The sequence below is a fragment of the Amblyomma mixtum genome, chromosome 1 (assembly GCF_055824585.1).
Source record: "Amblyomma mixtum isolate Tamu chromosome 1, ASM5582458v1, whole genome shotgun sequence".
Lineage (NCBI taxonomy): Eukaryota > Metazoa > Arthropoda > Arachnida > Ixodida > Ixodidae > Amblyomma > Amblyomma mixtum.
Window position 1 is genome coordinate 32,434,987 of NC_143012.1, and position 23,267 is coordinate 32,458,253.

General features: G+C 46.4%; 1 protein-coding gene across 1 annotated transcript in view; it reads right to left on the reverse strand.

Annotated features, from left to right (window-relative positions):
* The window catches only part of LOC149365963 (uncharacterized), a 103,020-nt gene that overhangs the window by 55,277 nt on the left and 24,476 nt on the right, over positions 1-23,267 (reverse strand). Inside the window, exons 3-5 of the mRNA XM_089549101.1 lie at positions 21,415-21,687; positions 14,220-14,486; positions 8,718-8,893 (exon numbers count right to left, since the gene is read on the reverse strand). Of these exons, the coding sequence (XP_089405227.1) occupies positions 8,718-8,893; positions 14,220-14,486; positions 21,415-21,687 (716 nt within the window). The remainder of the gene's footprint in view (positions 1-8,717; positions 8,894-14,219; positions 14,487-21,414; positions 21,688-23,267) is intronic.

Genomic DNA, 23,267 nt, shown 5'->3' on the forward strand with positions numbered 1-23,267 from the left:
TTTAGTCGCATAGCTAGACGCAGTGGGTGTTCAGTTATCTCACCGGATCTTGCTGCATCTTACCGCATCTTTCTGTATCATTTCTTTTTAGCGCAAGATGTTGGTTTGGCTCGGCTTGTGGGTTTTAACGTCCCAAAGTGACTCAGGCTGTGAGAGACGCCGTAGTGAAGGGCTCCGGAAGAAGTTGTCAGTGCGGTTGTTTCATTTTTTGAAATGCTGTGAAGATCTTCGCTATGAACACAGGAGGAGCGCATCATTATGTTATAGCACCTTATTGCACCTTACTGGATCGTACATGTAACTGCATGTTACCGCATCGTACAGCATGCTGCAGAATCTTACAGCCCCTTCATCTTGCAGCGTCTGACTACATCCTTGAGTGTTTCACTGCATATTACACACGCCTGACACACGAAACCACACCAGAACACTGAGGTGTCTGGAACTCAGTCAGCGAGGCCGCGTCTTGATTGCGTAATATACTGGCGTCTTCGCGTTACTGCGCAAGCCACTCAAAGTTTCAAAGCTATTGTTGATGGCAACATTATTTTGCTGTTCAAAGATACGTATCCAGGAGGAGGTCTGAAAGCTAAACACCACAGCAAAGATTTAAGGGGAGATTATTTCTTTCTACGTATATTGTTGGCTGCGTATTCTTGATGTGCGTACGCTTGAGTGATTGTTCCCTTTGAGGAAATTGTACTCGCAAAATTTCTTGAACGCCCTCTGGTTAACACACGCTCCTGTCAGCAATCGTGGAACATTTTCTGCCTGTTCCTGCCTGGTTCTAAGAAATCTGTAAACGCCTAACTGATTGCCTGGGCTTTGTCTCTGTCCTGTTAATGAGATGAGTAATAGTCGTTGTGGCGTGGCCGCATTGCACCTTGTACCTCGGGCTTAAAGGGACACTTCAGTACAAATAAAGGCTGGCCTATATCGACAGGATCCAGCCAATTATATTGCTCCGGTCTGGTGACGTCACGTTCTTCCAGCCAATCAGCGAATTTCGCTTCTGACGACACATTTTCTTCCCGACGATGGTTGTAATGCTCTCGCATTACAAATAAACACAGTGAACGGACGAAGGAGACGGCGACTGCCAAAAGCGGCGGCTCGTTTGAGTTATTTCAGCAGGATGAGACAAGAAAGCCCCGCAAAATCTTCCCGTCGTCGGTTCTCGCACTCGGCGGTCGATGAGCCATGTCCTTTCTCACGCTGTCACTCACTCCTCACGCGGAAAGAACGGGTGAATGAAACGAGACCGTGTGTGAGCCGCCGGCTGTGAGAATGGCCTGCCCTTAGCCGGCTGATGAATGCCGCCGAACCAGCTCACACGGCCCCGTATACACAGGGAGGCACGTCACGCGAATGACGAAGGTTCCACATGCGTATTCAATTAAAGAGACTTAATAACGCGAATTCTTCGAACGCATAAGAATAGTATGGAAAGCACGGCGCTGGCATGATCGGCCCTCTTTTATCAGGGTTCTTGTTCCAAAGAGTTCCTACCATTTCCTCGAGACTTCAACAACTAATACAAAGCACATTGGTCATGTGAACACGAAGCACTGCGGCGGGCAGGCGATTCACGCAAGGTAATTAGAGGCCTCTTAACGCAGGAATAAGAAGTGTGGACAGAAGTAACAAAAAAAAAAAAACGACTCCATTCATCATTGTCTCAGGATGACTGAACAGACACCAATATATATCTTGAGTGGAATAACTACCAACTACCCGTAAATATGACTTTGCTTAACCGATAGTTAATACTGAAAAGCTCTAGGACGTTGACAACTGCGTAGTCTTTATCTTATTCTTTGATGATGATTCAGCCCTTGGAGGCTAGAAGTTCAGAGTCATGAACGTCTTGAAGATGTTCTGGGGGCGTAATGAGGACCTCTTTATGCTACTAAGCTGATAGAAAAAACAAGCTACAAGTTCTCGATATTAAATGAGCATTTCAGACAGACCAATTTCATCGGTGGTATTTTCGGAGCATAAGAAAAAAAAGCCATTTATGAGTTTTTCATCTAGTCATGCGAAGCTAACAAAAAAAATAAAGGTGCTTTCTTGAACCTGCTCTCGTTTTATGCTGTTTAGCTACAAAAATGAGACGATGCAGGTAAGCTTCAGTGAATCAGCCAACCAGCCCAGAAACAGGTCTTGTTAGAGTGTATGAATTTGCATACGTTCTTGAAATGTCGGCGTATGCCGCCATCAGTCTCGATTAGGTAGATAGAAATGCTAGTACCAAAGTGAGTAAACTATCAATATTAAAATATTGGTATGACAATGCTGGTGCAGCTCGAAGCGAGCTGAGAAGGAGTAGCAGGTTTTTTACAGGGGGAAAATAAAAAAAAAACATTACCACACAAAAACAATTCAAGCAACTGTCCCACCCAGGTCAACATACCAACGCCATGCCTAAGCCTGAGCCACTACAGTCGGATACAACTCAAGATAGAAGTGACTTTTCCCTGTCAAAGGATCCCCTTCCAGCCAATGGCGACGGCTGATTCTCATGAACCTGCTAGCGTGATAACGCAAGGAATGGTGTGGAAATGCAGAGAAGACTATCTCCTAGCAAGGAAGAAGAGAACTATCCCCTTTCATCCGTGACTCCGTGCATTGTCGCGCTAGCAGGTTCATGAGAAACGGCCGACGCCATTGGCTGGAATGGAGTCTTTTTCACGGGAAAAAGCCGCTTAGTTCTTGAGTAGAATCCGACAATAAAAAAGATTACCGAAGTTAACCTCACCGAAACAGATAAGTGACGGTGCGAAAGCGCGGTGACGTAAACGGTGACACCACAAGAGACACCATAGCAACGAGATGGCGCAAATCTCAAAGCTGTGAACTTGTATTTTTTTTCGGGGGTGGCAAGGACCAAATTTCTGCAAATGAACCGGACCAAATTTGGAGGTCGCCATCGTCTCTGGCAGACTCAGTTATGGTTGGACATCGATTTGGTCCAAATCGGCCAAGGTCAAATTTCGGGGGTGGCTCCGGCCAAATTTTGGAAATTACCCGAGCCAAATTTGAAGCTCGCCATTGTATCGGGCACAATCAATTATGACTGTACACCGATATTGGTCCAAATCCTCTAAGGTCAAATTTCGACTGGCGGCCTGGGCCAAATTCTTGGTGCTTGGCGTCACAGTTGCTAAGACAACAAACGATGCGCGAGCACGATGCACAAGCAAGATTCGACATGCACAGGCAAGATTTTTGCTCGGTCTTTGACGATCGTATGAGTGCTTTCGCAGCAATACGAAAGTTCATTTCTTTCTCTGAATATTTTGAACATGTATAGCAAAAACGCTTGCAGAAACAGAAAAGCGTCTCACTCGAACCTTTATCAATTCTTCAAACTGTCCGAAACTGAACTTCTGGGATTTTTTAGCTTTCGATCCCTTATTCGACCACAGGAGGGGGAACATGGGCAGGGGAGAGGGTGGGGAAGGGAGGGTCCTAAGATATTGCCGTGCTAGAATTCCGAACGCATATCCGAGATTTCCCGGCCCCCGTCCTGCCACAAAACGCGTATCTGCTATCGGTACATGGGCATCGAGCGACCCGAACACACACAGCATACCGACACTAAATCTCTGCAGCTCGTGGACGATGCCCCCGGACATGGACCGAGACAGAGACGGCGACACGAAAGTTCACACAATGCATCGCGCTTGACCACGACTCGCGTGATTCGGCTCCATAAGCTCCCTCTGCAGTCTTGCGTCGGCGGATGCGGGCGAGGAGTATACGTTGCGATACGCACGCTCACGCGAGGCCAAGCCGAGTATGACGAAACAGGCGTCTACGTATATATGTACCGTATTACGGCGAATTTAAGCACCCCCGGATTTTAAAGAAACCACCTTGCCTTCTTGATGTTTGATCTCCGAACACGTATACAAAGAGAAAACGATAGGGCTACAGGTTCGCAATTTAGGCATGAAATAAATTGTCGAAAACAGTTTATGTTGATTGTAACAGTAGCCCTTGAAGAAATCTTTGAATTTGTCGTTTAAATCATCCGATTCTTTCGTTCAGAGCCCAGAGAAATGTCTTAAAGGGACGATAGCGCACCCCGTTCAAATCACAGGTGCTATAAGGAACATTCCGCACACTGGAAACCTACTAGCGGAGACGTATACCGGTTTTACGTACGCCTGCTGCGCACGCGCCGTGGTCCTACACGGCTGCATGCATGCCACCGCTCATGCGCACCTCTCGCACGTAAAACCGGTGTACGTCTCCGCCAGTACGTCTTCGGTATGCTAAACCTCTCTATTCTCACCGTAAACGGAGCTATTATAAGCTAGAAAAGAAAAAGAAACAACAAAATACAGGTGTCTCTATCACCGGCCTATTTCGTAAGTAAAATGCGTGCGTCGACACTGATTTTCTAGCCAGAATCCCGGAGGATATTCTACACCGCCAATGACGTTAAAACGGTGCCAACCCGTCCTTTTCTGTAATGACGTCACAAGTTTGAATCGACTGGCGGGAAGATTTTTAAATCCAACTTTCGGGCCGATAAATGCGTAATTCGGTAGCGGACAAACACCAACACAGCCTGGAAATGCCCGAGAATCAGTTTTTGCTCGACACAATAATTGCATGAAGTTGTCCACAGTGTTTCTTTAACCGCTTGCAGGGGAGGGAGGTTTTCGGGGGGTCTCCAAAAAGGATAGAAAGGAACCTTTCTATCGAAGTGAATCACCGCACTCTAGGATAAGCGTCTTTAAAAAGCAAGAAAACAAGAGAGACAAAGAGTATGCTTAAATTCGCGTGTATACAGTACGCCCAGCGACGACTCCGCTTTAAAAACATCGCTGCTCTCTGGCTCCCACACTGCTCCTGAGCCTCGCCATCCTCAGGCGAAGGAGGAGCAGGTTGTTAGATGTAATATAAACAATTCGGAGGTTTCTTTTCCACGCTAAAGTAGCCCCTGGCGCGCGGGTTATATGTTGACTCAAGAGCTCTAGAAAGCGAGCATCATCAAGTGTGTGCGTGCAGGCAGTCGAGGAAGAAGGAGGACCGGCAGCATCGCAAAACCGTTGCGTCAGGCGCAGCGCCGGCCGTCTCGGGTGACGCTGCGTCGCGTCTCTTCTTCCTCTTCCGCCATGAACCGAGGAGATTTTTAGGAATTCAGGAGACGCGCTCGGCCGTTATGTAAACTTTCGTCGCGCTCTGCTGCACTTGCATGGTACGGCGCGGGAGGGGGGGGGGGGGGGGGGGGCAGCAAGGCTGGCAACACGGCTTGAGAAACTGCCCGCGCATCGTCGTTTCTTTCTCTGTTTTTCAGTTAAGCCGAAGAACGCGTAAAGAAGGGAGCTGCTGAGGGATACACGATAATATTTATACTCTTCCGTTTTCCTTTCCTATTCTTCATTTCCCTTAACTCTTTTTCTTACCGCGGATAGACAGGAAACTTCAGGATGGTGTGCATAAAAAAGTTATTATGATAAGGGAGTAATTACTCATTGGCGTCCACACCCAAGCGCATCCATGCGGCTACAATGAGTAATTACTCGCTTATTACAAATCTAGTCCTCCTTCGCGGATTCAAATAAACTTTTGACAAAAATATCTATTCACCCATAAATTTAACAATTCTGCTTTATTGCAGCGTGTGATGGTGTTCCTAATAGAGCTTTCTTTTTAACGACATAAAGAAAAAAAACAGGATATGTATTGCTTACAAAGAAGTCTTTGAGAGACAAAATTTTAGAGACTCCCACAAAATTACACAAACATATTAAATAAAGTTAGCCGGAAAATAGGAGAATAAAAAAACCTAGAATGTAAGTTTTATTCGTTATTTTGTCGGAAACTAGTTCTCAATGTTACAAAACACTCGACGCTAAACATTACAATTAGTAGAAAAGAAAATCAGTTGCTCGCTTTTATTAGCTTTGGGCTACTGTGATCTGTAGCGCCAAGGTGAACCGCGGGAGGTCTTGGGCGAAAACACTACCCGCTACACTGCTGGTAGTCCGGAATCATTCGGACATGCCCGGTGCCTTCAGAGAGGCTAGGAAAGCAGCTAATCTCCCAGGAAAAGGCGAAAACGAAAATTACAGGAGGACCCCTGTTGATAGTCAGGGCTGGACGTCATCCATTCAAAGTGTTTAAATTACTGTTTCTACTATCATCTCTCTCATATTTATTTGTACTGTGAAGATTCTCTTAGGAATTGTTCAAAACGAGAACATACTACGTCTTCCTTTCAAGTGCCGGTTTATGTACCGAACTGCATGGTTTTGCTTCTGTTAAACGGACACTATTCAGCTCATAATCTAAGGAATTATTCTGAGGCGTGGTTCTGTGCTAATTATGTTTAGCAGCCTTCCACTGCTGACTATAAAATAATTAGTCCAGTTTTCCCCAACCAAGCTCATGGAGCGGCCATGGGGTCCGCCGTAGCTAAACCTGCAAGCAATGGCAGACGCTGATGAATCCGAACTGATTTCTATCACGTGCTTAGGTTATTTAAACCGCGCCTAAACCTTAGTACATGGCCGCTTTTTGCATAGTTTCGTTTTTATCAAAAAACTGAGAGAAACGGATGGGATCGTATCCGCGCCCACTTGCTCAATAAGGTAACTATATAAAGCCTATGACTCACGTCGGGGAATGAGCTGTTCATAACCCTGCCCGATTACGAGAAGATATTGGATGGGCAAGCATGAGCTGCCGAGCGTCCCTGCGCTGAACGCCAAAAGTTTGCTCTGAGTAAGCCTGCCAAAGAGAGGTAGGAAGTGACTGCAGCCGCAAGAAAGCACGCCGTATTCTCTTTTAGATAAATAGGCATGCTGTTAAAATGCAATAACGCTAAGACGCGCGTTTTCGGTTCCGTGTGGTGCTTCGTTTTCATTGAGAACTCTCACGGCCACAAATCAGGCAGGCGAGCCGGCAAGGAACCACGCTTTCGTCTATTCACCCAAACGCGCAAACACACGCGAACAACTATACCGGCAGGAACTGGCAATTAAAAGCTGGCACGGACGCCCCTACACCGAAAGTCTAAGTGATTCGCGGGCCGGCCGTAATGAAAAGGTAATGAGGCCCCGTAGAGTTCACGCGTCGAAGACTCGCAGACAAGGGTCCTTTCGCAATCACAGACTCAACAACACAAAGAGGGGGGGTGCTGCCGAACTGTCGGATTAAATGGGATCGCCTGGCATGATGGATGGAAACAATTTGCTCCTCTCATGATGAGAGTACTGATTAACGCCCTCGTAAGCGCCCGTAGAGGGCCCAGCAAAGAAATAGGCGGGACGTCTTTGAGAGACCACGCCAGGCTTTCAACTGCGTGCTGAGCTCCTGTCCGTGTTCCGGACGTCCGTTTCGAAATACCCTTCATGTCACAAGTCCTTTTTTTTTACCACTTTCTGTTTTGTTTGCATAGCTGCGATTCTAACCTTTAGCGGACGAGTCAGTTTAGTCGTTGCTAGCTCAGCAGTGACTATTTTGTCAAATATTACTAAACGTTGCATCATATAAAAAAGGCAATTCGTACAGCTACAAACGCTGCATACGATAGCCACACTGGGCCCCGTTCAAGGAAATGAACATTATCGCACATAAAACAGTGCTCATTAAGCGATATACTATGGTATTAAGCGGCATAAAAACATTTTAGGTGACATAGCAAAACGAACGCTTGTAATACTCCCTGAACTCTGGGAAATACCGCGAGCACGCACTAACTATGGCTGCCGGGTGTTACGCATTATGCTGCCATCGCTTCTAAACAAGGGAAATGCTTCATAGCCACAATGCTGTTTAGGCAAAATGTATCGTAGCCATAATACCTGCACTTTTATGCTTTCTTTTCTGCATTTCACCTCACCCTGTGTACTTCACTAAACTCTTTGTTTATCTTATTATTATCCCTGCCTATGTCTCGATTTTTCCCAAGATCCTTCCATGTTTACACGTTGTTTTTGTATCCTCGTTTGAAGCCAATGCCATGCTTAGGTACTTTTTGTCCTGTTAAAGGCTCTTAGTTCACGGTCCTCGACACCTGTAATGTTGATGTTGGAATAAAATGAAATGAAATAAAATGAAATTAGTAATTGAAGCGGGCTGAAATCTAACTTTCGACGAAAATTCGTCAAATCGGGTAGAAGATTCATGAATTTCTCTGGAAGGAACGCTGACCAAAGGTTATTGTTAATACGAAGACGAAGACGTTTCGGCTTCAATACGAAAGCCTTGATCACTCTCTCCCGTGTGCTTTCCTTTTGCCTTTACTACGTACAGGTGAATACCAACCTTTACCACCCGATTCTTGGCCGATCCCCCAGAGTGGGTATGTGCTATTCTGTCGTAGGCTACAACAACAACAACAACAACAACTGGGCGGAAAGCCCAAAGCACAGAGCTCCGCCGGGAGAGCTTTGTGCTTTGGGCTTTCCGCCCAGTGATCAAGGCTTCCGTATGGAAGCCGAAACGTCTTCGTATTAACAACAACCTTTGGTCGGCGTTCTTTGCATTAAAATTCATGAAGCGGGCTGAATGATGCCGGTGGCAATCATGTACTTCATACCCATTCGTGGCTAAGGGAAAAGCAAATATAGTTAACCGTTACCAGGCAATCGTTCAACACTATTAGGCCCTCGCCCTTCAGCTTCTGTTAGTGGTCAAGGGCGCCATTTTATGTGCCGGAAAGGCGGAAGAGGAAGGAATTACGCGGCCGCACTGACCTCCTGCTTGACGTCGCAGTCGAGCTCGTGGTAGGCCATGCGTATCTGGAAGTCGAGGCTGTTGACCACGTCCGTGACGCACGAGTTGGGCCTGGCCTTGGCGTACACCTTGCCGTTGAAGATCTTGCTCGTCTTCACCATGGCCACCATCTCGCGGGCCTTGCACTGGATGGTCACTGCGGTGGGTGGAGGCCGAGGGAGAGGGGGGGAAAGAGGCAAGACGATGCCGGGGTGACACACGTGTTCGCTTAGGCAATGGACTTTTCGCGTGACACGAAACTGAGCTCACACCAAACGCAGTTTTTTTTTTCTTTTCATTTCATCGAAGGTGCTTGTTTGGTCGCGGACAAATGCACATATAGCATGCAGTCATGTTGTCGTTGGCGAAAAATTAATTCTTGAAGGGGGTCGGTGACCTTGACAGGTCCTCGGTCGCTTTTAGCCTCGGCCGCCTCTTAGGCTGTGTCTAAAGGTGGGTTTAAACGAGTCGACCGAATCACGAATGGTCGGAGCCGACCGCCTACCGAGTGGCGCAAACGTCGTGAGTGCCCTGCACCAAGTCTGATAGGGCCTAGAACGATCAATGTCACTCAGAGGAGTGACGTTTGCGTCACGTGGTAGGCGGCCCGCGCGAATCATCCGTGATCCGGTGCACTCGTCTGAACACACCTTAAGGAAAGAATATCAAACAAAGAAAGAATGGAAGAAAGAAAGAGAAAGGAAAGAAAGAAAGGAAGAAAGAAAGAAAGAAAGAAAGAGAAAGAAAGGAAGAAAGAAAAAAAGAAGGAAAGAAAGAAAGAGAGAGAGAGAAGGAAAGAAAGAAAGAAAGGAAGAAAGAAAGAAAGGAAGAAGGAAAGAAGGAAAGAAAGAAAGAGAGAAAGAAAGAGAGAGAGAGAGAAAGAAAGAAAGAAGAAAGAAAGAGAGAAAGGAAGAAAGAAAGGAAGAAAAAGAAAGAAAGAAAGAAAAAGAAAGAAGGAAAGAAAGAAAGAAAGAAAGAAAGAAAGAAAGAAAGAAAGAAAGAAAGAAAGAAAGAAAGAAAGAAAGAAAGAAAGAAAGAAAGAAAGAAAGAAAGAAAGAAAGAAAGAAATGCTGGAGGAAATTCAGCTTTGGCAAATGGTACAGTGCCGGGAAACCATGCTGTTCTATTTTAGGACACAAAGTCTTGCAGGCAGCACAAAAACAATACACCAATTAACAGTTAAGAGCCACAATTTGTTTTCCAGAAATTAAACTTCTAATATATAATTCATTATTTCTATCAAGTCTAAACTACTGTCACCTGGTATGGGGCACTACTACTGTTTCAAATAAAAATAAACTCTACATTCCTCAAAAGAAAGCCATTCGCGCCATCATGAACACTCCATTTGACAGTCACACACAACCACTTTTTACTGAATTAAACTTACTTCCTATCCCGGACATGTACGATGCTAACTTGTTCAGGCGCTATGAAGCTGGCATAAAAAAGAATAATACCGCATTAGTTAAGATTGCAAACCTAAAGCTAAAAACTAGTATTCGTACTACACGACAAGCTGAAACCTGGGAAATTCCATACTCACGAACAAATTATGGACTTCAAATGTTGCGTCATCTCCTTCCCTCATACTTAAACAAATGTAGGTAGAAGTTTCCTTTTTTTTTCGGTTTTCTTTTTGTTACGAATTTTATATTTCTTTAGTCATTGTTTAGTTTTTATTGCAGTCATTCTCTTGTTGACATTTCATGCAATATTTCTATGCTATTAAGAACTGCCTTCATAGTAGATTTGTTTCATACATGCCTGTATTTATATTTATTTATATTCCTAACAACTGTACCAAGTCGCTTACCTTCTGTGAACTTCCATTTGTGTTCGTTTTCTTTCTTTTTTTTCTTTTTTCTCTTTTTTCTGAGAGCTGTGTACAATTAACTTAGAACAATTTTCTCTTGCTGTATGCCATGCTGCCATGTAGAAAAGGGCCGTGGGCCTAGTCAAGCCCATAAGGAGGCTTTTTGTCCACGACCCTCAGCATTTTTGCGGTGCTGAAATAAAGATTTGATTTGATTTGATTTGATTTGATTTGATTTGATTTGATTTGATTTGATTTGATTTGAAATATAACGTTTGACGAAAACTGGTCTGGTTGGGTAGAAGATTCATGCATTAAGTTATTCATGTATTAAGTGATTCATGTATTAAGAGATCAAGGTTTTCGTATGAAAGCCGAAACGTCTTCGTCTTCGTATTAACAACAACCTTTGGTCGGCGTTCCTTCTCTTAATACATGAGTTTGTTTTACAGAGCGTCACATGAAACTCAAATTCACACAGATTGCAGTACAGGGTGCAGTACAGGTTTGAAGGCGAGTCAAGGCAAATGAGGAAAGCCAGCGATGCAATTATGCGTCGCGTTTGCGATGCCGCTTAATGAGTGGCAGAGATCAAGCCTTGGGTTTCTCAAAAGCAACGTAGTACAGAACATTTTGTCTTCTTTTTCATTTTACGCGCGCTTGCGATGATCCCAAAGGCAATACAAGGTATTAAAAACACTTGAACATGGTCTTAGCGACTCAGGCCGAACATAACTCCCTCCACGAATATTTTTGCATACAAACTCACGCTTTACTCCGTCGGGCGCCAGGGAACAGCGTCTGAAGCGACGCCAAGAACAAAAGACGTTGCCCGACGCGCCCGTCACCGGGGCGTTGACCTCAATACGTTCTGTCACGGACGAAATAAGAAGCCGACCACGCCAGAATCCCTTGCGAACTGTCGCTTCCTTGGCCGTCCAAGTTGAATAAATTGCCGCCATTGGCTCTCTTATCGACCTCGTGCCATGCGCGGGTCGGCGAGTCGATGCCAATCTCAGCAACGCAACATCCAATTTCCATGCGAACCCGACCGACGCAGGGTGGACTCCTCCACTAACCGAGTTATGGAGCAAGGGGGGTCGCACGGGGTCCTCGTTTATCACAAAAACTGTGACCGAGACCAAGACGGCGTTCTCTCGTACCAAAGGGGGGTGCGGTTTTGAATTGATGGTTCGACTCCTTCGTCTTGTTCTTTCTTGCTCTGTGTTCGCGTTAACCAAGTTTTAAAGCGGAAACCGCCGAGGAGTCGGCGCGATTGAAGCGGTGAGAAACAAAGTGACCAATCTTTTTTCTCTGGCAAGGGGTAGCGTGGGTGATTTATTCGCTCGGGCCGCCATTAGCAGCGCGCCGCGGGCGAACTGAACCCGACTTCAGGGTTGACGAAACCGGACGTCGACTTGTCTGGAATTCCGGGTGCATTTACGTACGCCATCCACTGCGTATCGCTCTGGTCCAGTGTCTCTGGGCTTCTGAACTACAGCTTTCTTGGACGACACTTTTAATTGTGAGGCAAATGTGGAATATTGTGAGATACTAGACGGTCTAACCTTTCCGATGCGTAGCAAAATACTGAGCTTAGAGTTTGTTCTGCGCTCGCATCCAGTAGTTAAGACAGTCACACAAAACCAATTGGGTGCGTTTCGGACAAACAGTAGAAGAAAACTACAAGTGTGCTGAGCGGGGTCAGCGGATATATTTATAGTTACGGAGATATCTCACGAAATGCGAAAAGATTTCACTTATAAACAACTTCTCGTTGAAGAAATGCGCTTGTCCCAAATTTCCGGGTATGTCTAGATAGCAGGCGCAGAACTTCGTTTGTTTGGGAATAGCACACTAAAGCAGTCTGTTGAAACAGTCCTTGTTAATATTAAAGAGCCCAGAGGCTTTGTTTGTAAGCCGCGTTGTGAGCCCCTTTAAGCACCCTTGGAAGTCCAACTTTTTGGAGGGGGCATCTAACCTTCAAGAGGTTTAGGATGCTGGGGATGCATAACAAGACATGCAGAATAGTTCAGAAGCAGAGCCTCTGAAATCTTTACTTTTGACAAAGGATGTAAGATCAGCATACAAATATTAAAATTAATTTAGCGCAGCGTTGCGACAAAACGTACGGAATTCTCTTTTCTTCTGCTTTCTTGCACTGAGCTTTTCACTAAGAGCCCTGTCATAACTACATACCGAGTACCAGGCGGCACCTTCCGCTGTGCTATCATCTGTCCATTATGATGTGGAGTTTCCTCCATTTTATTTGCACTACAGTTCGAGAACCGCGATATCCCCATGCTTACCACACTCAAAAGAAGAGGCTTGGGGCACTGAATGGTTTCTTCACATAGATTGCCAGAAAAATTATATAAACCAAGAACACACGTTCGAACTTAACCATAACCTGGCTGTTTATTGCAGCAAGTCACCTGTGCGCTAAGTCATAATAAACATAAATTCACGTTCAGCTCTTGCTTTAATATGAGTTGGTGAACCTTTTTATAAAATATAGGAGAGCAGACGTTGAAAGCGCAAAAAGGAAAACAACCGAATCTGAAGTTTCAGCACAGCCTTACATGTTATCAGTACACGCGATTCCGCAACGACCAAATACAGTTGTACCAACCGTAATTACGGCAACAGCATTCCAGCGGACTTCGACTCTCATGCGGCGAATTTTCTAACTGTACTTTGACAACACTGGTTCCAGAATATCTAATTTCTCACGTCACAATCCTCCGCGCTACTACCACAAGGCGTGAAGGCAGTCAGGTGATCGATCACTGGCATTTATACGAGCCCAGTTTGTTGTCCACACAGTTTTTAGCACACCCGTGTTTCGCCACGTTATAAACGACCTCTTATGTCACCCATTTCGGAAGTAAAGAATGTGTTCAATTAAGCTCAGTTCTTTTCCGCTTGCCGCTTGAAATCAATGAACAATACGTCAGACACACTGTTCGTAAAGTACCATGCTGCTAGCAGAGGCCCGTAATTAAAGGTATCGACAGCTGATCGCAAGCAACACGGTCAAAAATACAAACTAACGCAATCGTGTGGCGTGATTATTCAATTTTTATCGCTAATATTTTTATCCCACAAAAATGGACTATTAGCCGTTTTATTTTATAAGTGTATTAGCCCTAGTATGAGTATTTCCATCAGTATCAGCCTTTCCACCAAAATCATAGGTTAGAGCGCAACCCTAATTGTTGAATTTTAGGGCGTTAATTTCTGTTCGCCTTAAAGATAAAATTCCTAGTTTATATTTCTGTTAGTACAGTGCAGAGCGCAGTCACACAATGCTAGCCTTACAATTTTTTAAAACAGTTTATAAATTATAGACTCTATAGACTCTATAGACTGTCCATAGACTTCTCTCTATAAAGCCTATAGACTCTCTATAGATAAATCCTAGAGAACAGTCCATAGGCAATACAAATGCTATAAACACTCTATAGACAATCTATAGGATTATGGCCGTACACTTTTAGTAGACTTCTGTCGATAGACAGTTTATAGACAATGAATAGACAAAAAGAAATATCTATAGGAAGGCAATAGAGTCTATAAGAGATCTATAGACTCTCTATATGCCATTTCCATAAGGGATATACACCCGCAACAAAGCGCGCAGGACCAAAGCTTTACAAGCACGGACCGTTGTAGCAGGCGGCCAGCTCGTTGGTCGCGGCGCCGGGGATCTCCAGGTAGGGGTTCTCGATGTGCGACAGCGACGCCCTCGCGTGGTGGCTGATGCGGCACACGCTGTTGTCCGGGTCGCCCATGTCGAACGAGTGGCACCGGTACGGCACGCTCAGGCACACGCGGCGGCAGTCCTCGAGCGTCGTCACGTTCTGGAACACGGCGTCCACCGTCTTCAAGATCTTGCCGCTCACCGTGCGGAACTCGCACAGCCTCACAGACTCTGCGTCCGAGAGAAAGCAAGAACGGAAGGGAAGTTAAAAAAAAAAAAGCAATCGTCACCGTCATCACCAATATGAGAATCACTACCATCATCACCATCATCCTACAGGCTACAGTTAACTGCAGAACATGGCACTTACGAAAAAAATTTTAGACAGTCTATAGAGTGCCTATAGACTTCTGTCTAAAAAGTCTTTAGACTGTCTATAGACAAATCCTAGAGAACAGTCTATAAGCGATACAAATGTCTATATATTTATGGTCATACACTTTTAGTAGACTTTTGTCTATAGACAGTCTATAGACTATGAATAGACAGAAAGCAATATCTATAGGAAGTCAGTACAGCCAATAAGAAGTCTACAGACTGTCTACAGAACATTTTTATGAGGGGGGTTCTCCCCCTCCTTGCAACTCGCACTGTTACCCAAAAAGACAGGTAACGAATTTTGTACATGCCCGCAAAACATTTAGCGTTGATTCTGTCCGTTGCAAACGAGGATACTTGTCTTTCTTGAGGAACGCATGCACTATTTAGACGGAAATGTAATAGTTGTGTAAAAGGGCGAAAATGACAAAGGTTGAATGGTACCGCCCATTGGATTGGATTGGAAAATGTTTATTATCGGCTTGAGTAACAAGTGGATTAGATGATCTCGCTAGGTGGCTGTCAGTGGAAACTGGCGGCGAGCTCTTGGGCTCTTGTCACGGCCTGTACTTGTGTGTCCAGGTCTAATTGTACTCTTTAAATGTTCATAGTATTTTCAATGCGGAAAAAGCCGCCGCGGTGGCTCAGTTGTTATGGCGCTCGGCTGCTGACCCGAAATACGCGGGTTCGATCCCGGCAGCGGCGGTCGAATTTCGATGATGCCAGTGCGCGTTTAAGAATCCCAGGTGGTCGATATTTCCGGAGCCCTGCACTACGGCGTCCATTATAGCCTGAGTCGCTTTGGGACTTTAAACGCCCCATAAACCCTTCCCAGTGCGGAAATCTCTTGTGTCAATGCCGGTTTCCACAACGGCTATGACCAAGTGTGGGCGCGTCCGACAAGCGGAAAGACGGATAGCAGGGAATGACACCCTTTCGAGCTCCAAATACAACAACAGTGCGCACACAATTTCAAGCGCGCCGAATATCGTGCAGGTCAGCTGACGCGTCCCAGATCGGAAGGACAAGCGCAGAACGACAAGTAAATATTAGGCTTAAGGCACACGTGCGCGATTTGTACCAGGTCACGTGACCCAGCAAGGCCACCAGCGATTTTCTAGTTCACGCACAAAACGGTCGGCCGGGCATCGATTACGCCCCGCTGTGGCACAAATGTTGAGCATTGTATATGTATATGTATATGTATATGTATATGTATATGTATATGTATATGTATATGTATATGTATATGTATATGTATATGTATATGTATATGTATAGCACAGCGGCGGAGGCAGCATTTGCGCGTCGCGCGGATCAACATTGGCCCGCAGAGCGTGAATTCTGTGTCCAGAGAGCACCCATCGTGCATGGGTGTTGGTCTCGGATCACCCACGAGCAACAACACCTAGACAACCACCCGTTATATGGGTGGCGCTGCCAAGACGGCCACACCACTTACGCGCCATCTTCAGCGGTGCGCGACGAGAGCTTGAGTGACACGGCGTGCAATCGAACATCGTGCAGTCCCAGATTCGCTCCGTAGCTGCTTGGCGTTTCTTTCTCCTATTCCCATTGCTCTTATCACTGTTCTTACTTTGGGAACGCTTTGGCGCTGCGTTGACGCGGAAGCCACGGAACCGGTAAGCTGCCCGCGATAGCCCATAATGGGTTGCGCAAGGCAGAGAGGTATGAAGGGGGCGAGTATCAAACGCCAGCTTTGTGTTATGTAGTTCGCGGCCTACTGCGGTTGACGCTCGCGCCTGATAGTTTTGCCGCATTTGTGTGTGTTTCAGCTTTGTTTTGACAGTGCAGAAATAAAAAAGAAATAATAGACATAGGGTACCAAGTTTAAGAGCACGGAACTGAACGCTTTCAGCTCTCAATAGCCGCCGCATGCTTCTATATAGTATACTGAGAGCAGCATGTTATGCCGCATGGCGAGTGCTATAAATAAATAGAAAATAAATAAACAAAAATAACTGAGCGCGTTCATACACGTTCCTTAAACAAGATATGCTTTTAACTCCCATTGTCGACAAACTAAGACCAACAAACTACGGAAACCTCGGTGAACCCGGGGCCGAACATGAAGCCCTGTCTGAAACATTGAAAAATTTGCGTCCGAACGAAACAGAGCAGAAAAATGATTGTCATGTACAGCCCCGAGAGAGATTGTAACGAGCGCTGTGACAAACAGATCAGGTTGATTTCGTGGCGTCTAAGAACTGTCGGCCGCTCGCGCTATATGTTCCATGTTTTATATTATATGCTATACAGCAGTTTCTAGGGGCTATTTTCTTTTTCGCGTGTATTTCTTCTCATTAATGTATTCGCTTCTGGGCTAATCGCACAGTCGTCCACAGACTTGTTCGAGTGGCGCGCTCTCTTGTGTATTTTTGAGAAGTGCCGCTGCCAGCCGGACTCGATTACACACGAGGAAGTAAACAAACACAATCCACGAGAATGTTAATGTACGATGACGTTAGGCTTAGAGCCTTAGGTCACTTATAAATGACAGACGTGCACTCTCCTGTGAGCCCCTTTCAAGCTCTGTAGCCAGGTATGTGGGCAACTGCACGCTTATTGAAGAGTGGAGTCATGTTACTCTCATGCATTCCTCACGCAGTGAACTTTGTTAGCCCATTTGTCGGACTGTGCCTTTCACCATTTAATGTTACAAGGCGCTCTTTGCGTCATCCCCTTTTTTTCTGTGTGTGTGTCTTTTGCGCCATTCTGAACTTCAATACAATATAGGGTTTCTTTCTGCATAACGGATTCTAGCAGGTGGTTTAAGCGCCCTTTGGTATTACGATCTCTAAATTCCAGTTAGGATGAAGATATCGTCCGGTCGGTTACTTTTCACCGAAACATTCCTCCACAAAATAACCCTGACAACAACCTGCACACACGCGTTTCCGGCAGCAAGCAGCTCGAAAACAGATACACCACGATTCCTGCCCCGCAAAACAAAAAAAGATAAGAAAAAAACAAGAGACAGCTCTGAATAAACGGCGAGGAGATAACAGGAAGAGAAACTGAAACTCTAAATCTACGCTCGGAAACACTGCGTGCAGAGGTGTGTCCATTTATTCTGGAAACTTCAATGTTGCGTGCCCGTAGAACTCGGCGATAACGCACGTGCAAGAAACTTTCTCGCTGTCGTTCCTCCGTGTCTTAAGTTTCTTTTTTTCCTTCTTTTCCCCAAGCGAAACGAACGGCATCTACTGAGATAGGCCACAACGGTTCTCGTCGCCGTAGCCATCGCAGATGCACTGCAGATGCACTGTAGACGCATTGCAGATGCATTCACTGAATACGCAGATGCATTTTAGAAACAGAGCAGAGAAGGAACCTAAACGGCGGTGAACGTTAGAATAGGAGGGAAGACCGTTTGCGCGGGAAAAGAAATGTGCAAGCACTGATAAGGACAGCAAGTATTTCCGCTTTTCTGCAAAAAAAAAAATAAAAAAAATGCCGGTGGTGCAACGCACGTCCGCCCGAAAAACGGGCTCTCGGGACCGAAGCGTGAGGGCATTTAATCTTGTTCAAATAATGAGAGACATAAAATAACGACGTCCTTCGTATCAGAAGCCGTGTACGTTGGTCGAGGGAAAGTACGTTCCTGCGACTCTCGTCTAAGTGAAAGGAGAGGGAGAGAGAAGAAAGACAGAAAGCACGAAAAGCAGAGGTTGACCGCTCAGTTTCCGACTTCCTCAACTCGTCTACGTAGGGGAGAAAGTTGAGTGAACTGCCCTCGAGATTACGTCCGAACCAGGGACCCCTAGGTGACGCGGAGGTAGTCAGTCCGGCGCACGAGGGCGTTTCAGAACTTTCACCCGCGTCTTGTCCGATAAGTGACCGCGCTGCACTCGAAAAAGAAAAGAAAATGAAGAAAGAAAAAAGAAGCAAAACGAATCAAGAGTGGCAACGACGACACCAGGATTCGTCGGCACCCAGAGCTTCTCCGTTATCGCAACGGCTTCAACTACAGGAAGCACTGCATAGTTTCACTTCTTGCTTTTCGCCTCGCTCGCTATACTTTATTACGGCGAAAAGCCGCAACGGGTCGAAGAACCCGCGCAAGCGCGGAAAGACAGAGCAGCGCCCAATTCAGGAGGCGCGGAAGTTACGTGTACGTCATGCATATCGCTTCTTTATTTCCCTCTCCGCGCCCTTATCTCTAGCGCCCTTCGTCTTAGCCGCCGCCGTTATGCCGCGGTGACTTCTCCTCCACGTGGTGCTGTCTTTTCCCTGGATAATGTCGTCCCCTGTCCGTTAGACGCCCGGCGAAAGTCGGCAATAAAACTGCCAGAGAAAGCGGCGCGGTTCAGATAGCGAGTGCGTTTTTCGCTGGCAACGGTCTAACCGGATTCAGCGGGGTTGCACTCACAGCGGTCTCTTTGCTGGCATGCATTGAAAGCGAAGTGCAGCATGTCGGTTTTACTTCGAAAGAGAGAGAGAGAGAAAGAGGCCCTTTCGATCTCATTACCGCGTATATAACAGCGCGTGTCACTAACGAAATCTTCGGCACACGGATCGAGCTACATACCTTGAGATTCCGATACACTAAACAGTAAAAAAGAAGACAGAAATATAAAGGCTCTAAAGGTGCGATCCGACGCTCAGATCCGGCGGGGACGGGTTTCGACGCTCCTGTCGGGCTTAATTTACGAACGCCGCAGCCACACGCGATCGCACTTCGGACGGCGACACTTTTCCGGTTGCAGCGGCGGACCCGATGGAGTCACTGAACGGAGATGTTCGGCAACGATTCCGCGCCCATGGAAGCGTGAGAAACGGAAGCCAACATCAAACACCGAGGGGTATTGCAAAGGAAATGAACACTGCAGTTACCCCGCTGTTTTGTCATGCAATGAGCGCTGCCTGGTGGTGGCGAAGCTAATTAGTAGGCGTGTCAGGCAGCGCCACCTAGGTCGGACGTGCTGCGGCGCTGCCGCGGCTTCGATCCAGGCGTCCGTTTTTGTGTGCGTCAGCCTATATGGCTCCTAGTGTGTAACGAAAGGGTCATCGGCTCGTAGAAGATTCTGTAACGATACCATAGAATGAGGATTTAAGTCGCTCTCTAATGAAGTGCCGAGTGTCGGTCGCGTGTTGGTGATGCTAGAGGAGATAAACAACAACATGCTGGAGCGCGAACGGTGAAAGAAAATGGGAAAGGGGACATTATGAATCCTTTATCCTATGTAAGTGGCTGTAGAGCGCTTATGCTACTGTGCTAGTATGCCGTACGCGTTCGGATGCCGCCTTAACAACCCACTCACGCAGCCAGCGGATTTCATATGCGAGACACCGGACGTAGATATGGCGGCTTATATGCTTCCGAAACATGGGTACCGGAAAGGAAAATCTGCACTTTCTCATAGCTGGTATAAGATTTGTGTAACCGAGAAGAAAAGTGGGTAGCTGGGCACACGGCGTCGTTCTTTCCTTTTTTTAATTATTATTAGTATCCTCGCTGCATTCACTAGCTGCGGCGAGATTCAGTCTTTTTTCTCATCAGATCTGCTACGTTCTGAAGCCTTCGCGACCGCCTGCGGACCGTCCATAGAACGCCTTACCCCCGAAACACGAGCATACGAAGCACTGACTTGAACAACATCGGCGTTCTCACTGACTGCTGTTAAATTAAGACCCGTTGTAAAGTGAGCGTTTTTATAATTTTGTTTTTTGCACATTTTGAGATGACTGTAACGCCATTCTTTTTATTAGCGTATCCGGGCCCGGAAACTAAGAAAATAAATATGTCTGTCCACTGCGATGTGTTTTTAATCACAATCATCGACCGAACAGAGCTTAACGAACGACAAAGGCCTCTCTCGATGATAAACTATTTTGTCGAGAACATCGGGCGCCAGCAACGCTCAACAGCGCAAACGTGAGCATGACATCAACGTGCTCTAAGCGTCAACGTAAGTATAGCGTCGAAAACTGCATTTAGCGTCAACGACGGCATAAAGACAACGTGAGTATAGCGTAAATGAGCTACAGCGTCAACGTGAACACAACTTTAGTGTGAGTTCAACGTCAACGTTCTCACAACGTTAGTGCGAGCGTATACCTTCAATGTGCCCACAACGCCAGTGTGAGCATGGCGTTAATGCGAGCTCAACGCTACTCTGAGTATAGCGCCAACGTGACCCCAACGCTAGTATGAGCGTATACCATCAACGTGACCACAACGCTACTGTAAGCATAGCGTCAACGTTCCCACAACTTTAGTGTGAGCATGTCTTCAACGTGCCCACAAAGTTCGTGTGAGTATAGGGTCAACTTGACCGCAGCGCATGTGTGACTATGTACAGCGTCAACGTTCTCACAACGTTAGTGGTAGCGTAGCTTCAACGTGCTAACAATGCTAGTGTCAGATAGCGTCAACTCAGCCGCAATACTTCTGTGACTGGGTACAACGTCAACGTTCTCACAACGTTAGTGTGAGTATAGCTTCAACGTGCTCACAAAGCTAATGCGAGTATAGCGTCAACTTGTCCGCAACGCTTTTGCTACTAGGTACAGTTGGTTCCCATAACATTAGTGCAAGCGTAGCTTCAACGTGCTCACAACGCTAGTGTGAGTATAGCATCGACTTGGCCGGAAAGCTGCTACGACTTAATACAACGTCAACAGGACCCGAACGTTATTGCATAGTATATTACAGCGTCAACGTTCCCACAGTGCTAATCCAAGTACAGCGTCAACGAGAGTATAGCAACCACGTGAGTAGAGCTCGAAACAGAAAGTACAACTTTGCAGGGCTCACCGTCGACGCAGTTGCTCTCCAGGTACTCGCTGCCCTCTCCGGCCGGCACGAAGTATCGGTCGCCGACCACCGAGTGTCGGTCCATGTCGCTGATGGCGCACTCTCCCGTCGACGGGTCGAAGTTGGCCGAGCGGCACTGGAACTCGGTCTCGTCCAGGCACAGGTCCATGCACTCCTCGCGCGCCACCGCATGGAGCCGCTTTCGCGCAAGGTCGCGCAGCGCGTATCCCGTAACCCGCTCGAAGGCCCAGTCACGCTTGCAGCGGCGCTTGCCTGCGGGGAAAGGAGAACAGCATGGTGTGAGAATCGAGGAAATAATGCATAAGTATGGCATAATGACATCTGGGCCCAAAGAGAGCCATGGCACAAGGGGCTTTCGTCTCCCAATATCGACTCAATATCGATCCAATATCGGTCCAATATCGGTCCGATATTGAAAATGTATTGGCAAAAGCGGGTCCTGGAAATGACCTCAGTGACACCATTCACTTCAAATATTGGACCGATTTGGGTTAAGTCCTCAAGATGGGGTCAATGACCCATTTCCCAAGAGTGTTACCCTGAAGAACCCGAGCACCAGGCCAGGGGAAAGCTTGTGCCCATTGTATCACATGCGGGTACCCAGCGGCGCTGGGGATCGAACCCCATACCTCCCGCATGCGAGGCGGATGGTCAAGCCACTAGGCCACCGCTGCGGTAAAAAGAGCTATCAGACTTCTACTTGTCAAATAGCAAGCGCAAAGTAACGTAACGACAGAAAGAAATGCACAGAGGAGCGTGTAGTATTTTCTTAACATATCCAAACAAAGCCCGCGCTGTAGATCTAGGAGACCGGGTGAATTTTTTGCCCCACTTCCATTCGGTTTGTGCTCGCCGCGTAGCTGTCCCTTTGTTTTATATCTAGAAATTTTGGAGAAGCGCAATTTTTAAACGGGAAGTTGTTTATGAACGCAATTTTTTCGCATACCGTACCATTGCACCATATCAATAAATATGCCCTCAGAACGCCCCCCCCCCCCCCCCCCCCCCCCCCCCGGTACGTTTGTAGTTCTCTGCTACTGTTGGAAATTCACACCGTTGATTTTGTACGGAAGTTATAACTGCCCAGTGCGAACGTAGGACAAACTTTAGAAGCTAGATTTTGCTTTGCATTGGAAGATTAATTAGGCGATTCTCATCATTATGTTGATAACATTAAGCTATAATGTTCCACAATTGCCTCACAATTAATAGTAATGTAAAAGAAAGCTGGACTTAGAGCCGGCCGGAGTATATGCGGTCTATCTCTTAAAAGCCACTTACTTTACCGTGCTGTTCTTACGCGATATAAAAGCTCGTCATTTTCGTGGTTACTAGACACTTTGCTGAATGCGTGGCTCGCCGTGTACGCGGCCTTTATGCGAACTTTTTGTCTGTGTGAACTTCGCCCTTTCTGCGAGTGACAACTAAAAACGTAGGGTGTGGGGAACACCATATTACCAACACAACTGCGCACAGACTCTGCTTGCAGAACTGTCACGAAAGGATGGAGGTAAAATGGTGGAGTGTACCTAAAAAAAAAAAAAATCCCCTGTGTACATCACTGAAATCTACTTCATTATTAAAAACCTCCTTGAGTGAAAGTTTAAACACTCGGTCGCCAGAATGGCTCTCGCGACCTCTCCACAAGTTCGGGCGAAGCAATAAAAAAAAGCTATATAAACAGACCGTAGCAGTTTCAATGATCCACTAACCCGTCCCTCTATAGTGCGAGAGACTCCTCTAAATTTCCCACTAGTCAGGCTCAACGATTCACCGAGCGATTATACTTTCTCTTTAACCACTCGGTTCTTTCACCGGCTCCCTGAAAAGCC